The sequence below is a fragment of the Diadema antillarum genome, unplaced genomic scaffold, assembly GCF_040938485.1.
Source record: "Diadema antillarum isolate AM-2024a unplaced genomic scaffold, OU_Dant_1.0 seq00000792_RagTag, whole genome shotgun sequence".
Taxonomy (NCBI): domain Eukaryota; kingdom Metazoa; phylum Echinodermata; class Echinoidea; order Diadematoida; family Diadematidae; genus Diadema; species Diadema antillarum.
In genome coordinates, this window is record NW_027271679.1 from 124,323 (window position 1) to 144,684 (window position 20,362).

A 20,362-nucleotide genomic window follows, 5' to 3' on the forward strand; every position below is an offset into this window, starting at 1 on the left:
ATCTGGTGTGTCAAAATCAAGCACAGTTTCGTGTAATATTACAGTGACAAGGAAGCCACCTGACAGACTTTCAAATGCAGTATGAAAAAATATAATGAGGTACACCCCGTAGAGCATGTGTTACTTGACTACTTTTGAGGATAATTCTAAAATACTTTGATTAAAAGATGTGTGTAAGAAACCATTTTCATAAACTGCTCAAAATAAGCTAAGATTCTCATTTGATGTTCAATTGTTTGTCTGTCAATCACGTTTTGTACGTCAACTACCTGAAGAGAAAGTCATTTTCTTAATGCAGAGTGACATACATGTATTGTACTTTCTTTCTCTATTAAATGTATAGTTATGTATTAAATGATTTGTACATAGAAATGAAATATGTTTTGGTTTTTCTTTGTGTGTGTTTTTTGTTTTGTTTTTTGTTTGTTTGTTTGTTTGTTTGTTTGTTTGTTTGTTTGTTTTTTTTTTTTTTTGGGGGGGGGTAGCTGTTTCCTTTTCACCTCAAGGCTGATGGGGGTTTCAACATACCTCACCTCTTTGTACCTCTAAAGACCGATCTGACCTAGCAGCAAAATCCGCTATCACTACGCTGTCCCATGTGGGCATACATTTGCTAATGCATGATATATATTATGACTGGTGTGCGCCCGTCAAAATATATACATGTTTCATGCGTGCAGCATATGTGTGCATAACTTGGACACCGCAGGTACATTGTTATGGTGGATTTTCTGCCTGGTCGGATCGGTCTGTTCACACTGGCCCAAAATGAGACTCTTCACATGAAATGAATATTTGGAAATTTAGCAAATTGTGAAACAACATGAACAAACAAATGACAACTTGATACAGCATAATTACTGGAAATATGGAGATGTTCAAAATCACATTTCTTGTTTCTTCTCCCCCCCCCCCCTCTCTCTCTTTCTTTTGTTTCTATCCCCCTCCTTCCAGCTGCTTGCCTGTCTGTATCTCTTTATATCTCTCTATATGTCTCTATATCTCTCTATATGTCTCTATATCTCTATATATCTCTCTATATCTCTCTATATCTCTCTCTATCTCTCTCTATCTCTCTATATCTCTCTCTATCTCTCTATATCTCTCTCTATCTCTCTCTATATCTCTCTATATCTCCCTATATCTATATCTCTCTATATCTCTCTCTATATCTCTATATCTCTCTATATCTCTTTACAGTGCACTCCTGTTATAGCAAATACACACGAGGTAAACAGTCAGGTCCGAAAAGTGTTATCTACATCTCTTTTATCATACTTTATTTGTTAATCTATAAGAAAACTTTCATGATTATAATGAAAGAAATCTGCAGGTCCCACAGACTTTGTTTTTATGAGTGTTGCCTGCATCCATCTGTTTATCTGTTTATCTTGTACTCTTTTTTTTTTTTTTTTTGACCATCTACATCTTTGCTGGACTCATGCCCATATGTCTTAGTCCAGTTTCCATCCTTTCTCCATCTCACAACATGTATCTCTTTCTAACCCAATGCAAGATCCTCACTGGTCTGGTCTCGCGACCTTCTTGCTCACGAATCTGTAGACGCTGATACATGCAGTGGACTCGGGTTATAACGAAGTCCGTGGAACTGGCAGTTTTCTTTTAATTCGTTAAATCGAAGTTTCATTATAAACCAACAAATAAACAATAGAAATACTGTATATAGAGTGGATAATGTTGCGGCCTGAATATTTACTTCATTGTAAATCGGAATTTTGTTGTAACTGTGTTCGTTGTAACGCGAGTGCACTGTAATTGATCCGTGTATGTCTAAAAACTGAATACAGTTGACTCCCGTTATAATGAAGTCCTTAGGATCGCCAGTTTTCTTTCGTTATATTGAAATTTTGTTATAAGCGAAACAAATAAACAATAAAAAGGCACAGATTGGATAACGTTGCAGTCCGAATTTTTACTTCGTTGTAACTGGAATTTCGTTATAACCGTGTTCGTTATAACGGGAGTACACTGTAACACAAAAGAGAGCCCATAAATAGTTTGCTTTCAGTAACCTTTTTAAAGTCTCTTTATTGTTGCATGCACATTTCATACATACACATGAATACAAACGTACACGTACATACACACATATATAGTTATATATACATATAAATAACAGATAAAGAAAGAGATAGACGTACATGTTATACCTCCACCTGGCACGTGAAGAGAATTACACATGTATGTACGTCAAATAATGATATCGGTGCTTTATAATGATACATTGTAGTATCACTGTAAAAAAAAAAAAATGCACTCCAATTTACCACGACTGGACATGTGCATTCTAACAATAAAAAAAATTGTGTTTTACACAAACCCGATGGGGGCAATGGTAGGCCCCAAGGACTTTGTTATAACGGGAATCGCCTGTGTTCTATGAGTATACCATGCATTATCAGTCGCAGGAGCTAGATCTGTGAGAAAGCCATGACATAGAAGAAAGATAATTTACTGCAACTTCAGTTTCCAGAAAATAGAATTCAAGTTTGCGGAATGTTTACGGGGTACAATAGCTATGGCGTAGCCTACCTTGTAAAACACATTGGCAAATAACTCGTTAACAATACGTCTTTCATCTTCCTCTTGTAGCTGTTTTCTTACACACAAGAAAAAAAGTTTTAGTATTAATTTAATACAGACCAGGTTAAAGGGATGGGTATAGTTTTGGTTGAGGTGGGGCTTCATATCTTTCTTTTTTTTATTTTTGTGAGGTAATAAGTAACTTCTTGATAGATATGAAAGAGCCTACAATTTTAAGCTGAATTGAAATATTGTTGACTGAAAACCAGTGTCTGAATGGCTAAGATATCCAAAAACAAAGTCAAAAAGATGGCACCCACGTATTATTAGGACCACTTTGATATTGCATATCTCAACCATTTCAAACCGTTTCATCAAATAAACTTTCTATCAAATGAAATTTCTCTCAGAATTGTAGGCTCTTTTATATTCTGTAGGTGGTTTCTCATCTTAGAAAAACAGTTAAAAATCTGGAAGTTCCACCTCCACCCAAACTACATCATTCCTTTAAAAAAACCTAACTTTCACAGCAAATGCGTGTGCGTATACTATCTTTCATGGCAGATATCATTCTTTACATTGAACGTCGCCGAGTAACCTTTGATCGAGTAGTCCCCGATGGAGTATAAACTCCTGATGTTTTCTCATGTAAACGTTCCAGTATGCCAATGACTTGAATCCCGGGGGAGGTGCTTTCACACACTTTAATGATTTTCCAAACTATACAACGACAATGTCATTTATTTTCTTGTGCTGTCAGAACCGTCACTCCTTCCGCCACCACCCGTTTTGCTTTCCTGGTCACGTGTTTCCTTTTCCGCGGGTCGCTACGATTGATTGTTCACGAGGGCTATAAAGCCCTTCAGATACTGATAGCATTGGGAACTTCCTTCGGATGTAGGTAAGGGTACTTTGCCTCCCGCGTTGCGTTCCTCTCGTCGATAATGGCTCCAATTTTCTTCAGATCTGATCGGAATCTGAAAATCAGAGTGAAGGTGTACCGATGATGTTAAAAAATGTGTTGATTATGTTTTTTAAAAAAGGGAAAAGACAACATGCATATCGCAAAAACAAAAAAAAAGAGTGAAGAAAAAGTAAGTGTAAACAAATGATCATACCTCCGTACGTAGAGAAGCTAGGGAATACCACATGAATATAAGACATTACTTTCACTGAAAACAATCTATGGTTTGGCGAATTTTGTAGATCTTTTTTGATCCCGGTTTTAATAGTAATGTAATTTGCTTGTCGTACAGACCGCGACCAATAAGGAGACCATTTCGGGTTATTACAAGAGTAAGAACTAACTTTTAAGAGCACAAACAAACAAACAAACAAACAAGAAGTACACAAAAAAAAACACAAAATCAAAAACAAAAACAAAATGCAAATGAAAAAAGACCCGCTTTATCAATCACTCATGGTAATTGCAGCAAATTGTCGCAATTTTACTGGCTAAATAACAGCTACGGCCGAGCTTTGTGTGAAGAAGTACAATTAATGTAACGCAAGTCACATTCAGTGCTAAAGCATAATTGATACTGGTAGTAAGTCCAGATAGATCTTAAACATATTTTCTACTTGTGGCAAAAGGTGTAAAGCGCACGAGAAGAAAGTACATAAAAGCAGGAGACCGCGCTTCAGGAGAACCCTTCTGTGCTCTGAGTGCAGATTGGCACAGAAAACCCCATAGCATTGCACACACTGTCCAAAGTCCCTGGCACAGAAAGGGTTACTTACTTTTTCACTACCTTCTTGCCAAATGGGTCGTAGATGTACTGGACTTCGAAGTCGCCGAGGCCGTTGGTCCCGCGGTCGCTGAGCAGCTGGGTGACCAGCATCACGCTCACCGTCATGTCCTTACTCGGCAGCTGAGAGAGGATGTCCTTCTCGTCTCGATCCATCTACAGAGGCCAAGAGATGGGAGAAAGGATTGAGTCAAGGGTTGAATCTTACTGGAATTATGATATATCAATATTATTATGTGAGTGAAAATAACGGGAATGATGGGTGGAAGTATTACTCTTCACAATGTCAAAGCCAGAAATCTTGTCAACTGGCTGTTTTTCTTCTCTTCCTCCTCCCTCATTCTTTTCTCTCTACAAATAGTTCTAACTGCCATCACCACCTCTTCTTTTGTCTTCTTCTTCTTCTTCGTTTTCTTCTCCTTCTTTTTCTGCTTTTTATTTCTCTTCTTCATTTTCTTCTTCTTCATCATCATCATCTTCTTCATCTTTTCGTCCTCCTGTCTTTTTATTCAATTCACAACGCGGACTCAACCTCCATCAAAGGCGTGTTGATATACCTTTAAGTTGACAGATAACCAATATTTTGGTTGTATATTGTATTGCAAAATCTAGCAACTCCAAACCTCTGAACATCATTACAGAATTGTTACAACTCTGAAATCATAAAATGCGATACATACATACGATTAATCTTTAAAAAGAAATGACTGTAATCGATCTAGGTGTCATGGCTGATTGCAGTTAAGCGTATACAATAATCTCCCCAGTACCATTCTGTTTGATTTTCACTGTACCTATCGAAGTTGACTCGAAATAGAAGCGTTGCTTCACTTCAAAGACAACGGTGTTTCTCTAAAGAAATTCCCTAGATAAGAAATCAATCTATAAAATTTTCGTGAGGGGTCAATCCCAAACTAGAATGAGAAAAGAGAAAGACTTCTGAATCTATTAAGACTGCAATATTCAAATCTCAGTTTGGATTGGTCCCTCATCTCAATCCAAAGAATTTAGAGAGCCATGCACGGAACTGCAGGCCTACCTTATCCGACGGCGGCCGGCCAAAGAGAAACGACGGGTAATTTGGGGGGAAGCCGTACTCGTCGTACTGTGAGAAGTTTGCCGCCGCGTGCCCGACGCTGCTGATGAAGATGAAGTTTGTGACGACCTCGATCAGATCTGTTACGGTCTCGAATTTTCCATCGTTTGGAAGACCCTGAATGATAATAACGACGATGATGACACTGGTAAAAGTAATGCTAATATTATGATGACGGTAACAAATGGTGACGATGATAATAGCAACTATAATCATAATAATCGTGATTGATGTCATTATTATCTCTATTGTTATTGTAATTTTTGTTACATTATTTCATCATCATCATCAGTATTATTTATCTTCTTCTTACATGTCTTATTATAATTATCATCATTAATGTTATTATTATCATTATTATTATTATTATTGTTGTTTTATTGTTATTATTGTGATTATCATACCAATATCAATAACAATTACAATCGTTAAAAGAGAAAATGATATATAAGTTTACTTGAATTATATACAATATATTGCTGTTACAGCCTTGCAATTTCTGTGTTTTATCGGCACTTTATGGCGAGTGTCATTATTATTGTAAGAGCGCGTGCCACCAAAATTCTCCAGGGTTTTCAAATCGACAGGTAGGCTAGGTATTGATAAGACTGTACAAGTTGTCAATAGGAGGACTGGCGGTAAGTTTTCGACTTCATTAACATGTATTACATCCTGAACTTACCTTCACACCGCAGTGACCAGGGGAACCCTCGCTACATGGGGCCATGATCCTTCCCCACTCCTGGATCTCATAATCTGACTTCACCTTCTCGTCTGAGGCTGCATTGTGGCGGCAGAGGAGGAGGAGGAGGACGAGGAGGAGGAGGACGAGAAGGACGACGAGGAGGACGACGGAAAGGCATGGGTAGAAGGATAAAGAGTGGAAGAAGGAGCAGGAAAAGGAAGATAAGGAGTAGTTGCCGGAGGGAACGATCGCGATGGTGGGAAAGAAGGAGCAGGGGAGGAAGGGAATAAAAATTAGCATCGATCCATTATTGATGACATGAGTGAATTGCTAGATATCATGCATACTTAATTTGAATATTTTGCTATCATTCTTGAGGACCATGTGCCGACATAACCTTAGTGATACTACTTAAATCTTTGTATTGAAGAAGTCGACGCATTAAAGATACATTTTCTATTCTAGGTTTTATCTAGCCATAGTACACTATTTCTGTCCACATTTATAGGCATTCATTGATCATGTTGAAATAAGGTTATTTCATCTTCCTCGTTATCAGTTCAATTCCCAAAACTCTGTCTTGTTATTTTCTTTGAACATTTTATTTATTTATTTATTCTTTTTTGCAATTCAGTCTGGAGTGTCGAGAAAAGGGAGGAATTATTGAAAGAGAAAGATGTTGCTCATCACGACTTACTGTAGTAGTGTTTAACTATTGATGACACATAATCGTGTAACGCTTTTCGCACCAGGAGCGCGTCGTCCCTGTAGTGATAATTCGGTAGCACTTCCGGGTCGGCCACGCCCCTATGTTCCAGGTCAGCGAGAAGTGAGCCTTCTCTGTCGAGCGACCATCGGGCCCACGTCCGCTTGATGATCTCAAACATGCCGATCCGACCGATCCCCATACATCGATCAACCCAACCCCCTTCGCTGACCAGCTTAGCCAGGGCACGTCTGCATAAAAGAAAATGAAAAATAAGATAAAGGGCTCAAAACAATACTATAGATATGATGTACAATAGTTGACTGATCATAAAGCACCGGCAAATAGCCAAAGATGGACAAGGTGGGACTATTAGCATGAGACATGTCGAGGGTACCAGCTTGACCAAAACAACGACAGATTTATACACTTTCTTGATTCTCTGTGCATAAGGAAGAATAACGAGCATACATAGATGGTAGAAATCAATACCGGCACATTATTGCATGGGTAAATCTCATTGGTTAACAATGATTATTAACGAACATCATTGCGTTACACGGAACCCCAACGTATCAAGATTAGTTTGGATAACGCACCGAGAGGTTGGATTGCTCAGCAGAGCCGAGAATCAAGTGACAGAGACTGAGAAGGAGAAATGAGAAAAAAAAATAGGAGGGAGGAGGGTTCGGACAAACATGGCAGACTCACGTGTTTATGGCGATGAGATACAGAAAGTGCGGTGCGAGGAGGCGGAAGATGGGATGAGAGGCTGACAGACAACGATGCGTTGCCACGGCAACCGACTCGATGACAAGATGGGTATAGCCGAGGTGTGTGGCTGACTGGTGGAAAGAGGCGTCGGCGTTGTTAAACCACATCTTAGCCATTAGCCACAAGTACTCTTGGTCGGTCGGGAGAAACACCTGTCCAAAATGATTAAAGTGAAGTTCGTTAACCCTCTCTGTGCCAGGGAGTCAAATGTGCACCAATATTACATACATATCTCCGCACAAACTGGCATGCAGAGAGCTGATACAAGCTTTACGCCTTTACTCCATCTCACATGCCGTCTCCTAGATATAAGTACAGAGCTACCAAGCCAAAAATAATACTCTTTTCAGCAACGTCCGATATATCATTTTGATTATGCATTGCTGTGCTGGCGTAATTTGGCCTAGCTATGATTTTCTTTTTCCGCCAAGAACGAAAAGTCAGTAACTATAGCTGAATCTTAGATTTCACTTTTAATGGTGAAATAGACACATTACCTTGACAGCAATACTGATCAACAGCAAGATTTGCTGCTTGTATTTATGCATGCATAAACCCAATATTTTTTTTCATTCATTGACATTTCAGATTTTACTCGAAAGACATATCTGATTAAGTGCTCTGATTGAGCTCAAATCTGAAAACTGACACTAGAATAAAAAAAAAAAACATGATCCAGCCGTAGCAACAGAGATGAAGGAAGCAAGTGAAATATACCATTCATGGGAATCATACAGACTGACTTCTGTAATCTTGCTATGATTAGAAGATTCGTGACATGAAATAACAGTCACAAGGCAACGGATTGGAATGTATCACCTTTACTGCTGCGCCAGTACCACCAATTGGAATTTACCTGGAAGCGTAATGATAACTAGAAAAGACACTAGTGCGGTATTCACTCCAGTTTAAAGCTTTGGAACACACTCTTCACCAACCTTTTTTTTTTTTTTGGGGGGGGGGGGGACTTAAGCATCGGTACTTATTTTCTCCTCTTTTTCAAATCTAACTTCGAAGACTGCATAACGAAACTTGCTTTTGGCCTATGCTTTTTGCTTCCTTATATTTTTTTAATTCATTGCAGCAAAATGAATGGGTTAAAGGCTCGACTTGGGATTGACTCAAGTTTTAGAGCTTTAGAAATTGAACAGGTGGATACGCACAGTGTATCTCAGTACAAAATCAATCGCATTCATTATTCTACCGGACCCGGGTCAGAGCCGTAGTCAGGCCGGTCCCTCAACCACGTATCATATACCACTGGGTCTCTTTCGAGTTTCCATCTAATGGCGCCGGGTCTTACCGGACTGTCTTCCCCGGGCTCCTGGGATAGCTGTATCGCCACTGGCATCAGGTTCCGGTCTTTGTTGACAAAGAAGAGGCACATCGGCGCACAGATCTGCGTGGGAAAAAGACGTCCATTTATTTCTCTTTATTTGGTGTTATTACAAACTTCTCAGTAAAGACAACATTTTACGCAATGTCAAAAAAAATAAAAAAATAAGATGTTTCTCATCTTGGTGTGTACGTTAGTGTTTGCCGAAACTATAACGATCATTTCTTTCTTTCTTTTAGCGGTGATGGTTGGGGTCAATGATCAAGTGACACTCTTTGTGTTGCAGGTTGCACACTGGATAATTCCGTCCTGTTCATCTTGCTTTTAATATGTTCACTATCATTTTGCTAAAAATCGATTGAATCATATGCCATCTTGTTTATCTCTTTTCTACTCGCCGTGCGATGTGCTTTTTAGAATGACATTAAACATAGAAAAATGTTAGCGTGTGCATATGATAAAAATGCTTCAAACGCTGCGACATTGAGCCTACGATGCTGTCAAACCAATTTCGCGACCTACTCAAAATAATAGTCTGTTAGGATTCTTACCGATCTTCCATCTGTGCATGGCAGATCCTTAAGGATCTCGTAGTCTAGGATGAAGAGACGTTTCTTTTCCAGTGCCTCGGCAATCGTCATGCCTTCCAATAGCGGCGCGAGCAGGTCATCTGTCACAGGGAATCTGAGAAGAGGAAACCAAGACTATCTGGTTATGAGGTCAATAAGTGAGGTGAGGTGAGGTGAGGGGGGGGGGGGAGTGCGCATATAAAAGAATGAACAAATGAACGAATAGAATAGATATTAAATTAATAAATCAATCAATGAGAGAAATAAGTAGCTAATATCTAGGAGCGCAATTGCACAGGAAATTCATCTGTAATGATTAAATTTTATGTTTACAAAGTTTATTTGTTCCTATATTCGTTCCCGGACGAGAACACAGAACAACTGTGATGTTATTATTAAGATAGGAATGACTCATCCCATATTTTCCTTCGTCGTCCCAGCGATTTAGGACACGAATGTTTTCCACGTTAGTAGAAGCAACTACTTTGAAATATCACGACTTGGTGACTTTTCATGATTCTTATATCATATTTCTATGCAAATTGGATACTTTCGTATATTGTATTGTTAAAAATTGTCAGATACCATCATCTTATATATCACCAGTATATCAAGGCATGACGGACCGAGTATCCTTTTCAAAAGGTATGTATCAAAATCCAGTAATAAGTACATCAAACACACACGCCGTACTCACTTCTCGGGTATTTCTGTACACAGTCGGATTTGAGTTGGGTTACAGCCTGTGAGTCTCTGGTAGCCAAATTCTTTGTCGGATCTCCAGTTCTCTAAACCCTTTAACATCACATAAAAAAAGAAGAAAGGTTTGAGCATCGATTTCATTGATCATTCATTTTTAGCATGCTTTCACCACGTTTGAAAGGAAGGCATATAATTATCGTGTCTTGTGTATATGCAGGGTCCAGTTCTGTGGAAAATGATATTATGTTATATACAGTGATCATTATGAAGATGATACAGGCCGACGCATAATCATGTATCTGTTTTTTGACTTAAATTATCTTCTTCTCTTTTTTTTCGCGTTCAGTTTACTCATTATGGTAAGTCTGTAATAGCCTTATGTAAATTCTGCTATGTAGCAAAAAAAGCTGCTGAAAACTGCTTATCCAATGAAGGCGAGCCAATGAAGTAAAATGGAGTCAAAAGGGGCCTGAGCTTTCGATCCTAGCAGAATCTTCGTCAGAGGCAAAATGACAAACAGGCAGGGAAAGCAATCACATATGAGGACTTCACACAACAAGAACAGACAGGGACAGGCTGGGTACACAAAACAAAGAAAACAAAGGAGAGGGTGGGAAGTCATGGGCAAGGAGCCCAACAGGTAAAGGGAGGGGATTAGAGCGAGCAGGAGGGTGGACAGACAAAAGGCAGAGGAGAGCGGACAGACAAAAGGCGGAGGAGGGTCAGTAATGATCATGAGGATCAAGGAGGCAACCATTGAAGGAAAGGATGAATAGGGAGGCAACATCAAAGAAGATAAGGAACACCAGAAGGATATGGAAAGGGAAAGAGTGAAAAAAAGCAACAGCAAGGGAAGGGGGGGGGGGGCTGAACAAACAGGGAGCCCTAAAGGTGTACCAGGAGGAGGCAACAAAAGGAAGTAATCAAACATATCAAAGTATATACACATATAGTAATGGCAAAAGTGACAAAGGAATAACAGTAATGAAAAAAATAATAAAAATAATAAAAATTAATATATATATATATACAGATAGATAGATAAAAGAAATAAAATAAAGCACATGTGAAAACTAGGGGAGAGAAAATTGTATACATGTATGTAGATAAGCAGGCAGGGCAAAATAAGCACAAGTATGTATAAACAAACAAACCTAGTGTGTGTATGTGTAGGCGGAAAAGGCTGTATAAAAAAGATTCGGGCTATAGGAAGGAATAAATTGGGGAAAAAAGGATCTGCAAATGAAAAAAGCGCAAAGAAAGAACAAAATGAAATTAAAAAATGAAAAAGAGAAAAATAATAATGGTGGTAATAATAATGAAAAAATAAAGGTGGTTAGTCATTTCCCTCCTGGATGTTGAGGCCATGGGGTTGGATGGTGTGAAGTCGTCTCATCCAGAGCTTCTCTCTGCTGGTTCTGACTGTGTCTGGACGAGTGCCTAAAGATTCAATGCCCTGTAGAGTCATATCAGTGATGGAATGATCGGGTAGATTGAAATGGTGGCCCACTGGAGTGTCGAGCTTGGCTGTGTTGACAGTAGATCTGTGTCCATAGAAGCGTCTTTTGAGTGTTGTCTTGGTTTCCCCAACATACTGGATTCTACAAACTCTGCAAGTGATGAGATACACAACATTAGTGGTGGTACAAGTGATGTTTCCCTTCGTGTGGTGAGAGAGGCCGGTAGAGTTGCTGGTGAAAGAGTCACTCTCGTGGATGTGTATGCTACAAATGATGCACCTACTGGCTGAACATTTGAATGTGCCATGCTGTAAAGGAGAAGAATTGTCAGTGAGGGAGGGTACTTCAGCACGGACGATGAGATCCTTAAGGTTGTGGGGGCGTCGGTATGCCAGGATGGGAGTATCTGGGACGGCCTGTAAGAGACGATCAGAGGTGTGAAGGATATGGTGATTATCACGAAGGATATTGTGGAGAGAGGGTAGATTGGGATGGAAAGTGGTCACAAGGGGTATTCTGTCAGTGATGTCCTGCTTGTTGGTTTTCGGTTTGAGAACTTCAGATCTTGGGAGAGAACGAACTTTGTTGATGGCTTGTTGAATTCTCCTGGTACCATAGCCCCTGGCTGCGAGATGTCTCTTCAGGTTCCTGGCATGGAAAGAAAACTCAGAATCCTCAGAGCAGATACGGCGAAGTCTGAGGGCTTGACTGTAAGGGATACTGGTTTTGCAGTGGCGGGGGTGGCAGCTGGCTGAGTGGAGGTACTGATGGGTGTCTGTGGGTTTAGTGTAGAGAGTGGTGGTGACATGGTTAGACTCCTTCCTAACGGTGACATCGAGGAAGTTGGTCTTTTCTTGGGAGAAATCAGAAGTGAATTTGATGGTTCTGTGGAAAGAATTGATGTGGTCAATGAAAGTATGGAGGCTTTCTTCCTCCCTGGTCCAGATGAAGAAAATGTCATCGATGTAGCGCCACCAGATCCATGGACGACAGGGGGCTGAATCTAACATCTGCTGCTCTAGCTTGGTCATGAAGAGACAGGCGAAGGAGGGAGCCATCCTGGTACCCATAGCTGTGCCAGATACCTGTAAGTAGTGCTTGTCCATGAATGTGAAGTTGTTTTTCGTCAGTACATGTGACATGAGGGATTTGATGTCAGATATGGGGGGGTTGGAATGGCCGCTGCAAGTCAAAGCCTCACAGGAGGCTAGAATGCCTTCATCGTGGGGAATATTGGTGTAGAGAGAGGAGACGTCGAAAGTACCGATGATTGCTGTCTCGGGTATCTGGTCCTTGATGTCATCGAGTTTCCTGAGAAAGTCTGGTGTGTCATGAATGTAGGAGGGTGCGAGTGAGACAAGAGGTTTAATGTGGTGATCAACAAAGAGGGAGATGTTCTCTGTTGGGGAACCATTTCCAGAGAGGATGGGACGACCGGGATTGCCAGGTTTGTGGATCTTGGGGAGGAGATAGAATCGGGCAGGTTTGGCATTAACGGGGGAGAGAAATTTGTGAGCCTTCTTGGTGAGGTGTTCATGTTCCTTCATGTCATCGAGTGTCGACTGGATCTGTTGGGAGAAATTATCGGTGGGATCAAAGTCAAGAAGTGTGTAGTGGGAAGGATTGCGGAGATGTTTCATGGCTTCATCGATGTACTGCTGGCGGTCCATTACTACAACAGCTGATCCTTTGTCTGCGGGCTTGATGATGATGTCAGGCCTGTTTTTGAGAGATGAGAGAGCCTGGCGTTCTTCCTTTGGGAGATTGTCATGTGATGCAATGTCGAGCGTATCTGCGGAGTGGACTTGAGATGAGACAGCTTCGATGTACGTTTCCAGGGAGGGAACTCTGTTCTTGGGGGGAATCCATGAGCTTTTAGGATGAAAGGGCTCAGGAGCAGAAGGGGGTTCATCGAGAAAAAACTCTTTGAGGCGTAACCTGCGGTAGAAAGTAGAGAGGTCTTGGCTGAGTGCTATCTGATCGACCTTGGGTGGAGTGGGGCAAAACTTGAGACCTTTTGAGAGAAGAGACGTTTCTGCTTGAGATAGGGGAGAAGAAGAAAGGTTAACGACAGAAGTGGAGGATGCATCAGTGGATGTGGTGTGTCGCCTGAATCTGTTGGACCTATGACGTTTCTTCGTGAAGTTGCCTATTTTCTTGTTCCTGCGAGCAGTGAGGTCAGACATATGTTTTGAGAGACAAGATTCAATTTCATCATTGTATTTGAGCCACTGGGTGTCGGTGCAGCAAGAGCGAAGTTCAGTCTCCAGTCTGTCGATGTCAGCTGAAAAGGAAGTGAGAGAGGCAGCACACTGTAAATTCTGCTAAATGACTCTCAGGTTACAGTGGAATATTTCATTTGAATGAAATGATATTGATATGACTGTGTCTGAGAAACTGGTTAAATAATAGTGTCAACTAGTCAATTGATAGCAAAATTTCAAATGAATATACTGTAATTGACAGTAAATATGAATGCCCACTTTAATGAGATTATCAGATTAAAAATACATAAGCAACATGAGAAGAAATTGTAGAGAATACACGGGTTTCTGACTATCTGTTTAGACGAAATACAAATTGTACTTTTAAGTGAGACTTTACAGATCAATGATCTTTTATGTATTAGTTTATCATGTAATGTAATACGCCGTAAGAAAACACGAGTTTCTGGGTATATGCAAGGACGAAATAGAAATTGTACTTTTAAGTCATCAGACCCTGTATTGCTGTGTCGTGTATTTTGTCATCCACTGTAATGAGCTGGACTTACATAGGGTTTGGGAAGTTTTCCACGATAGAGCTCTGATATGTCATCCAGCGTCTGCCAAGCATCCGTGGTAAGGGTGATAATCTTTGCCTGAAGCATGAGGGAAGCCTTGTTCTTCACAATATCCCACTGCAAGATCATCATAAAGGCGGGAAAAGAAAGAGGTACAAGCGTCATTTATCATTAGCCGCTCTTCCGTGTCATTTTACAGCATCCCCCAAGACTATACCCATGACGTCATAATGAGCATTAGGTAACGAGGGAGAGAGATAAGAGTTATATATAAGAGAGGAAAACTGAGGGAGAAAGATAGAAGGAAGATAATAAAAGGAGACGGAGATTGGAAGCTCCGCAGTGAAGAAAACCATGAAAAGAATAGAAACCATATAAATGAAAAGAAAGAGAATGAGGTTAGGCAGGTAGATCTCACGATATTTAAAGAGCGAAGACGAGACTGAGTAAGTACACGTAAATGGGGCAAAACCAGTAAAGCAAAGAGAATGGAGGTAAGTAAGAAATGAAGGCCAATAAGGTTTTAGAAAATGAACAGAAGTAAGAAGAAATGGGGAGAGATATAAGAGAGCTGTATCATTAAATCATCGAGTTAAATACATGAATTGCAATTTATACTTTGAATGAAGTATTAAAAAATGTAAATCCTAACAACTTGGTCTGAATACAAAACAATTACCGCTAAATAAAGATTATTTCTCCCACATTGTTCGAAAAATTACTATATCAAGAACCTCAGCCTCGGGTACATACGTATCAAAATCAGCTGTAAAGAAAAGAATGTTACACAAATCTTTATATGAATAACACTGAAATAATAGCTTACACCGTCTTTTCTTTCAATTGTCACTTCATGTAGCATTTGCAGTTGACAATTTGACTTTTTAAAAGCATTTTGATATTTTGTGGTAGTGGTGATGGTGTTTTGAAAATGTTTGAAAGAGTTAGAAAGAGTAATATCACCTAGGGGAAAATTCCTCTTTTTGTTTGTTTTTGTGTTTGTTTGTTTTTTCATTTTCTTGAAGTGACCAAATTGGAAGAGAATTTAGATCTCAAGAGAATCGAAAACATTGCCATCTTCTTGCTGGGAAGAGGTGCAGTTATTTATGTGAGCCTCCGTGTACGTTAAACGAGCAGAAATATAATGTCTCTCATTGATTGTAAATGAAGAGTTTGTTCGCAAAAACCGATGAGTCCATATTTGCCAAATGGAGATATTTGCGATTAAAGGTCAAGAAAAATAGAGAGAATAATTAGAAAATTTTTGCTTCTTTTGAACATAACTTCAAAAATGTACTTTTGATGTAGTGACCAGTATATCTTTTAAAAGGTATTATTTTGTACTTTATAACAGAGACCGTACTTCAAAATCTTCAAAAATGGACTTATCGGTTTTTGCGAACAAACTCTTCAAATATTTCTGACTTAACACACTCTAAAAATGAAATGGTAAATCAACAATTTAAAGGTTGTCACTCCTCCAACCTTTGAATAAATACTGAATTTAACATACAAAATATTAGATTGACCATTTTGAACGACTATCAAATTTAATATTTTATACAAACGGTTAAATTTAGAACTCATATTGTTAGATTCACCATCTTTTAAATGGTGGTTCAATATCTTAGTGTTAAATTTAACATTTTGAGAGCTACATTCAACATTTGACAAAAGGTTAAATCTAACACCGAAAATGTTAGGTTTACTATTCTTTAAATGGTAGTTCAATATTGATAATTTCAAGTGTTAAATTTGAAATCTTGAGAGTTAGATTTAGCGTTTAGCAAATTCTTAAATTTAACAATTAACAAAAGGTTAGATTTAACATAAAGGTTTACAATGTTTTAAATGGCAGTTCAACAGTGTTAAATTTAACTTTTGATAGAAGGTTCAAGAATAACAATATTTAAAATGTCGATTAACCAGTTCGTTTTTTTAGAATGCAGTTATACCAGCAGTAAGACCAGTTGCTAATATTTAGAGAGAGAGGAAGAGAGAGAGAGAGAGAGAGAGAGATAGGGAGAGGAAGACCAAGAAAGAGTAATAATAATATATGAAGAGTTTGTTTGCAAAAACCGATAAGTCCACATTTGTCAAATGGAGATATTTGCGATTAAAGGTCAAGAAAAATATAGAGAATAATAAGAAAATTTCTGCTTCTTTTGACCATAACTTCAAAAGTGTACCTTTGACGTAGTGACCAGTATATCATTTAAAAGGTATTATTTTGTAATTTATAACAGAGACCGTACTTCAAAATCTTTAAAAATGGACTTATCGGTTTTTGCGAACAAACTCTTCATGTGTCCCGGCATCCTTTTAATTAAAGGGTGTGTACAGTTCTGGTCGAGGTGATGATTTAGCTTTTAACATTTTGCGAGATATTCAGAAACCACTCTTCATATGAGATATCAAAAAACATGCAATTCTAAGGGGTATCAAAAGTTCATTAATTAATTTGATGAAAATTGGTTTTGAAGTGGCCGAGATATCCAAAAACAAGGTGAAACAAAGAGATCCTAATAAAGCTGTGGCCTGTAGTATTTCATTATTATCACTTTTTTGACTATCTCAGCCATTTGAAAACCAATTTTCATCAAATAAACGTTGAATCCTTCTTAAAATTACATGCTTTTCATATTTCATAAGAGGTTTCTCATTATCTCACTTAGGAATGTAAAAAACATGAAATCCCACCTCAACCAGTACTGTACAGCCCCTTTAAGCCATCACTCTTACCTTATAATCGTTGGAGAATGATTCGTCGACTGGAAAGTCCTTAACCTGCAGAAGACACAAAAAGGACAGAAAGTTATCACCTGAATAGAAAATAGCCTATAGATCGATGGAAAGTTTCCTGGAGGTAGGAAACAGAACAGGATCACTGAAAAATATTAATAAAAACAAAGACCTGAAGCTGTTAATAGTTAGTGAACTGATATAACGAAGACAAATGGACATGACACCTTTTTGCTATTATGTACCGTGAAACAGATTCAGTCATTTTACATTGTTTACAAGCACACACATACATTTTTCAAGCTGCTATAGAAAAAATTGAAAGTTATTCAGACTGTTATCCCTGCTATAGACATGTGCGTGTGTGTCTGTGTGCATATGTATGTGTATGTGTGTGTGTGTGTGTGTGTGTGTATGTGTGTTACTATAGTAATTTCTATAGTTGATCTGACCTCGCTTAAAACTTACATGTACATGGGTGAGAGAGCGCGATGAAGGGATCAAAGGTCACTGTATTGATTATTGACGCCAAATATAGTGGTATGGGTTTTGGTAGGAGTGGTGTATTGTGTCGTAATGAAAGACGTGACAAAAGAATAATGTCGATAACCACACCAAGAGAAACATGAAATAGGTGCATGGTAAACCACATGACATAATCTTCCCGCGGCGCGTGGACGGACTGGTTCGGCTGACATGGCTGAGGAAGAAGATATATCAGCAATATGATACATTTTCTAATGAGAATGTGTTTAATATAAAGTCTGATATAAAGTAGATACAAGATAAAGTTGATGAATATTCCTCGATTGCTGATACGTATTACAAGCCTCACACACACATACACACACACACACACACACACTGGACATACTTTGAGACATCATTGAGACTCCCCTGAGCAACAAAATGTAATGTTTCTCCAGATTACAATTCATGGCATACATGCATAACGCATAATCAGTATAGAACGAAATGAACTACAACTAGCTATGAAAGTGTGGCTCTCGTGAAAGTCAGACATACAAGAGGAATCCACGGAAGAGATCCGCCACTGCCTTTACTCGCTTTACACGCCCATTAGTAAGGTGCTCCACCAGTGGCGTAAAGTGTGTGATGATGAAGCCTAACGATCAAACGGGTATCTCATTATGATCATCCATTTGCATATATTGCATATTTTGCAGTGGATGTAATTAGGCAGACACTATTATGCATCACAAAAAGTGTGAAGTCGAACCGATCCTATACGTTCTCACACGTAGGTTTATGCTTTCTTTCTTTTTTCATCAAGGGTATCAGCGGATAATTGGAGACAAACAATGATTACTTGCAAACTTTTTGTAGATATTTTCCTCGTGTCGTATGCAAGAGAGTTGCTCTTTTCTGCACATTTAAGAGTGTCACTAGTCCTGCAATGCTCTTCATTCATATTTTGTTCGCATTCTGAAAGAATTATTACTACATTTTTTTAATCGCGCAGGATAAAAGTACGAGTTGTGCAGACTTGTGTTGTGTTTGAGATCTGCCGTTGATGTTAATGTACTTGTGTGTATATACCTGAATTAAAAATTATTTACACACGTGATACGTTGCACGGTAGCCTATATAAATGCTGAACCAGCATGATCAAACAGAATATCACTTAGTGTTTCAATTTACAAATAGGGGGCTACCATTATAATCTAAAATGTATTAAAAATACCATCAACAACAACAACAACAACAAGAAACACACACGCACACGTAGATACACGAAAGAAAACAGAAAGACCCACGAGTAATGGGTCATTACCTGAGGTATCAGTCCCTCCTGTTTGCTCTCAAGTTGATAAAGCTCCCTCTTTCTCTCCAATTCCCTCTTTCTCTGCTCCTGTTGGTCATCGTCTTGGGGCAAACTGGTGTCGTACTTCTTGAGATTGAGGCGCGTGTCAGCCCTCACCCAGCGATGGACGGGGAAGACGAACCGCTTCCTCGTCACCTCTTGCTCGACCTCGACCATGTCCACGAACCAGTCGTCGTCCGACTCGCCTCTCCATAATTCGATGCGCTCCACGGGCCCGAAGCTGGCCAGGCGCGACACGGGATAGCAGTCGACGTCGCCTCGCTCGAAGTCGTCTTTCCATAGGCAGTTCAGTGATATGTCTCGGGAACGCTCTCCGCGCTCGTTGTAGAACGCTATGAAGACGTCGGCGTCGGTGCCAGCACCCTTACGGTCACCTGTCCGCACATGCACCGTGTAGTCCGGCTTCAACTTGCGCGAAGCCCCGCTACCCATGTCTCTCTTCGGTGCAGCTAGGCTTAGAGTCGACCTTCTTCGCTCCTTTCGTGTTATAAGGCTCCCTGTTTCACTTGGGATTATCTCCAACAGAACGCAGTGTGGTTTTTTTTTAAAGAAGCAGTGTTATCAAGAAATGAAGTGAGGGGTGAAATAATTTGAAACGAGGGCTAACTTATTCCCGTTGAACCGTTCGCGATGATGTCCCAGTCAAAATATCCTGCTTCTCACTGACGAGAAGTGGCCATGAAGGCAATCGATTGTTTACCTGCGTATCCATGGGTTTGAAGGCATTGTGCGGAGGGTTCCATTGTGCTTGATAGATGTAAGGCAAGGGGGGCATTACATAACAACACGTTCTTGACGTCAAATGGACCGGTTACATTATTTACTGTGGGCGAATTTGAAACGCTAAAACCTACTCTTCAAAACAGTTTGACAATGACCTTCTAAGCTGTCTAAATCTTTTCGAAAGGATACGCGTGAGAAAGACACACAGACGATCACAACTACTTATCACAAAACATAGAATGCACACTGTCACACAGCAAGGAGAAAACATGTTTCAGAAGTACTGGGCAAGAAAATGTCGATATGTTATCATGTGTAAAAATGCACACTTTTTCTATGATTTTATATATATCTACACATGTTTATCACAGATAATTCTTGTATTGATATTGTTGGAAGAGATATCATTTAATCATTTATAATATTTATATTCATTATTTCTCTGTTCCTGAAAGGCAGTCTTTCATTGGACCCTGTTCACAACTATAATCATTCATTTTTGTGTGTCACTCTTGGCTAGTTAGAAGGAACTAATTAGAACTTGACACAGCGAGTACTTCACTAAAGCAGAGGGAAATAGAAGTAACGCTTCTGAAAATAATGCTTTTCTTTGTTGAGTGCTAGCTCTGATGGCTAATGTTAATATGCG

At 39.4% G+C, this 20,362-nt stretch overlaps 1 protein-coding gene and 1 pseudogene across 1 annotated transcript; both read right to left on the reverse strand.

Annotated features, from left to right (window-relative positions):
• Nucleotides 1-3,406: 3,406 nt before the first annotated feature.
• On the reverse strand, nucleotides 3,407-19,422 carry LOC139739282 (allene oxide synthase-lipoxygenase protein-like). Its single transcript, XM_071649892.1, has 12 exons — nucleotides 18,940-19,422; nucleotides 17,145-17,189; nucleotides 14,394-14,519; nucleotides 10,156-10,253; nucleotides 9,441-9,573; nucleotides 8,857-8,952; nucleotides 7,491-7,705; nucleotides 6,771-7,030; nucleotides 6,071-6,168; nucleotides 5,332-5,505; nucleotides 4,285-4,448; nucleotides 3,407-3,521 (listed from the first exon to the last, which is right to left on the reverse strand). The coding sequence occupies exons 1-12, from the start codon at nucleotides 19,420-19,422 to the stop codon at nucleotides 3,407-3,409; spliced, it is 2,007 nt and encodes a 668-aa protein (XP_071505993.1).
• On the reverse strand, nucleotides 12,296-13,290 carry LOC139739269 (uncharacterized; annotated as a pseudogene).
• Nucleotides 19,423-20,362: the final 940 nt, after the last annotated feature.

Excerpts from the sequence above, each read along its gene's own strand:
- LOC139739282 (XM_071649892.1), bottom strand. The coding sequence starts at position 19,422 with ATGGGTAGCGGGGCTTCGCGCAAGTTGAAGCCGGACTACACGGTGCAT. Across the intron at positions 17,190-18,939 it reads AGGAGGGACTGATACCTCAG|GTTAAGGACTTTCCAGTCGA; the intron begins GTAATGACCCAT and ends TGTCTTCTGCAG. Across the intron at positions 7,706-8,856 it reads AGCCCGGGGAAGACAGTCCG|GTGTTTCTCCCGACCGACCA; the intron begins GTAAGACCCGGC and ends CATTTTGGACAG.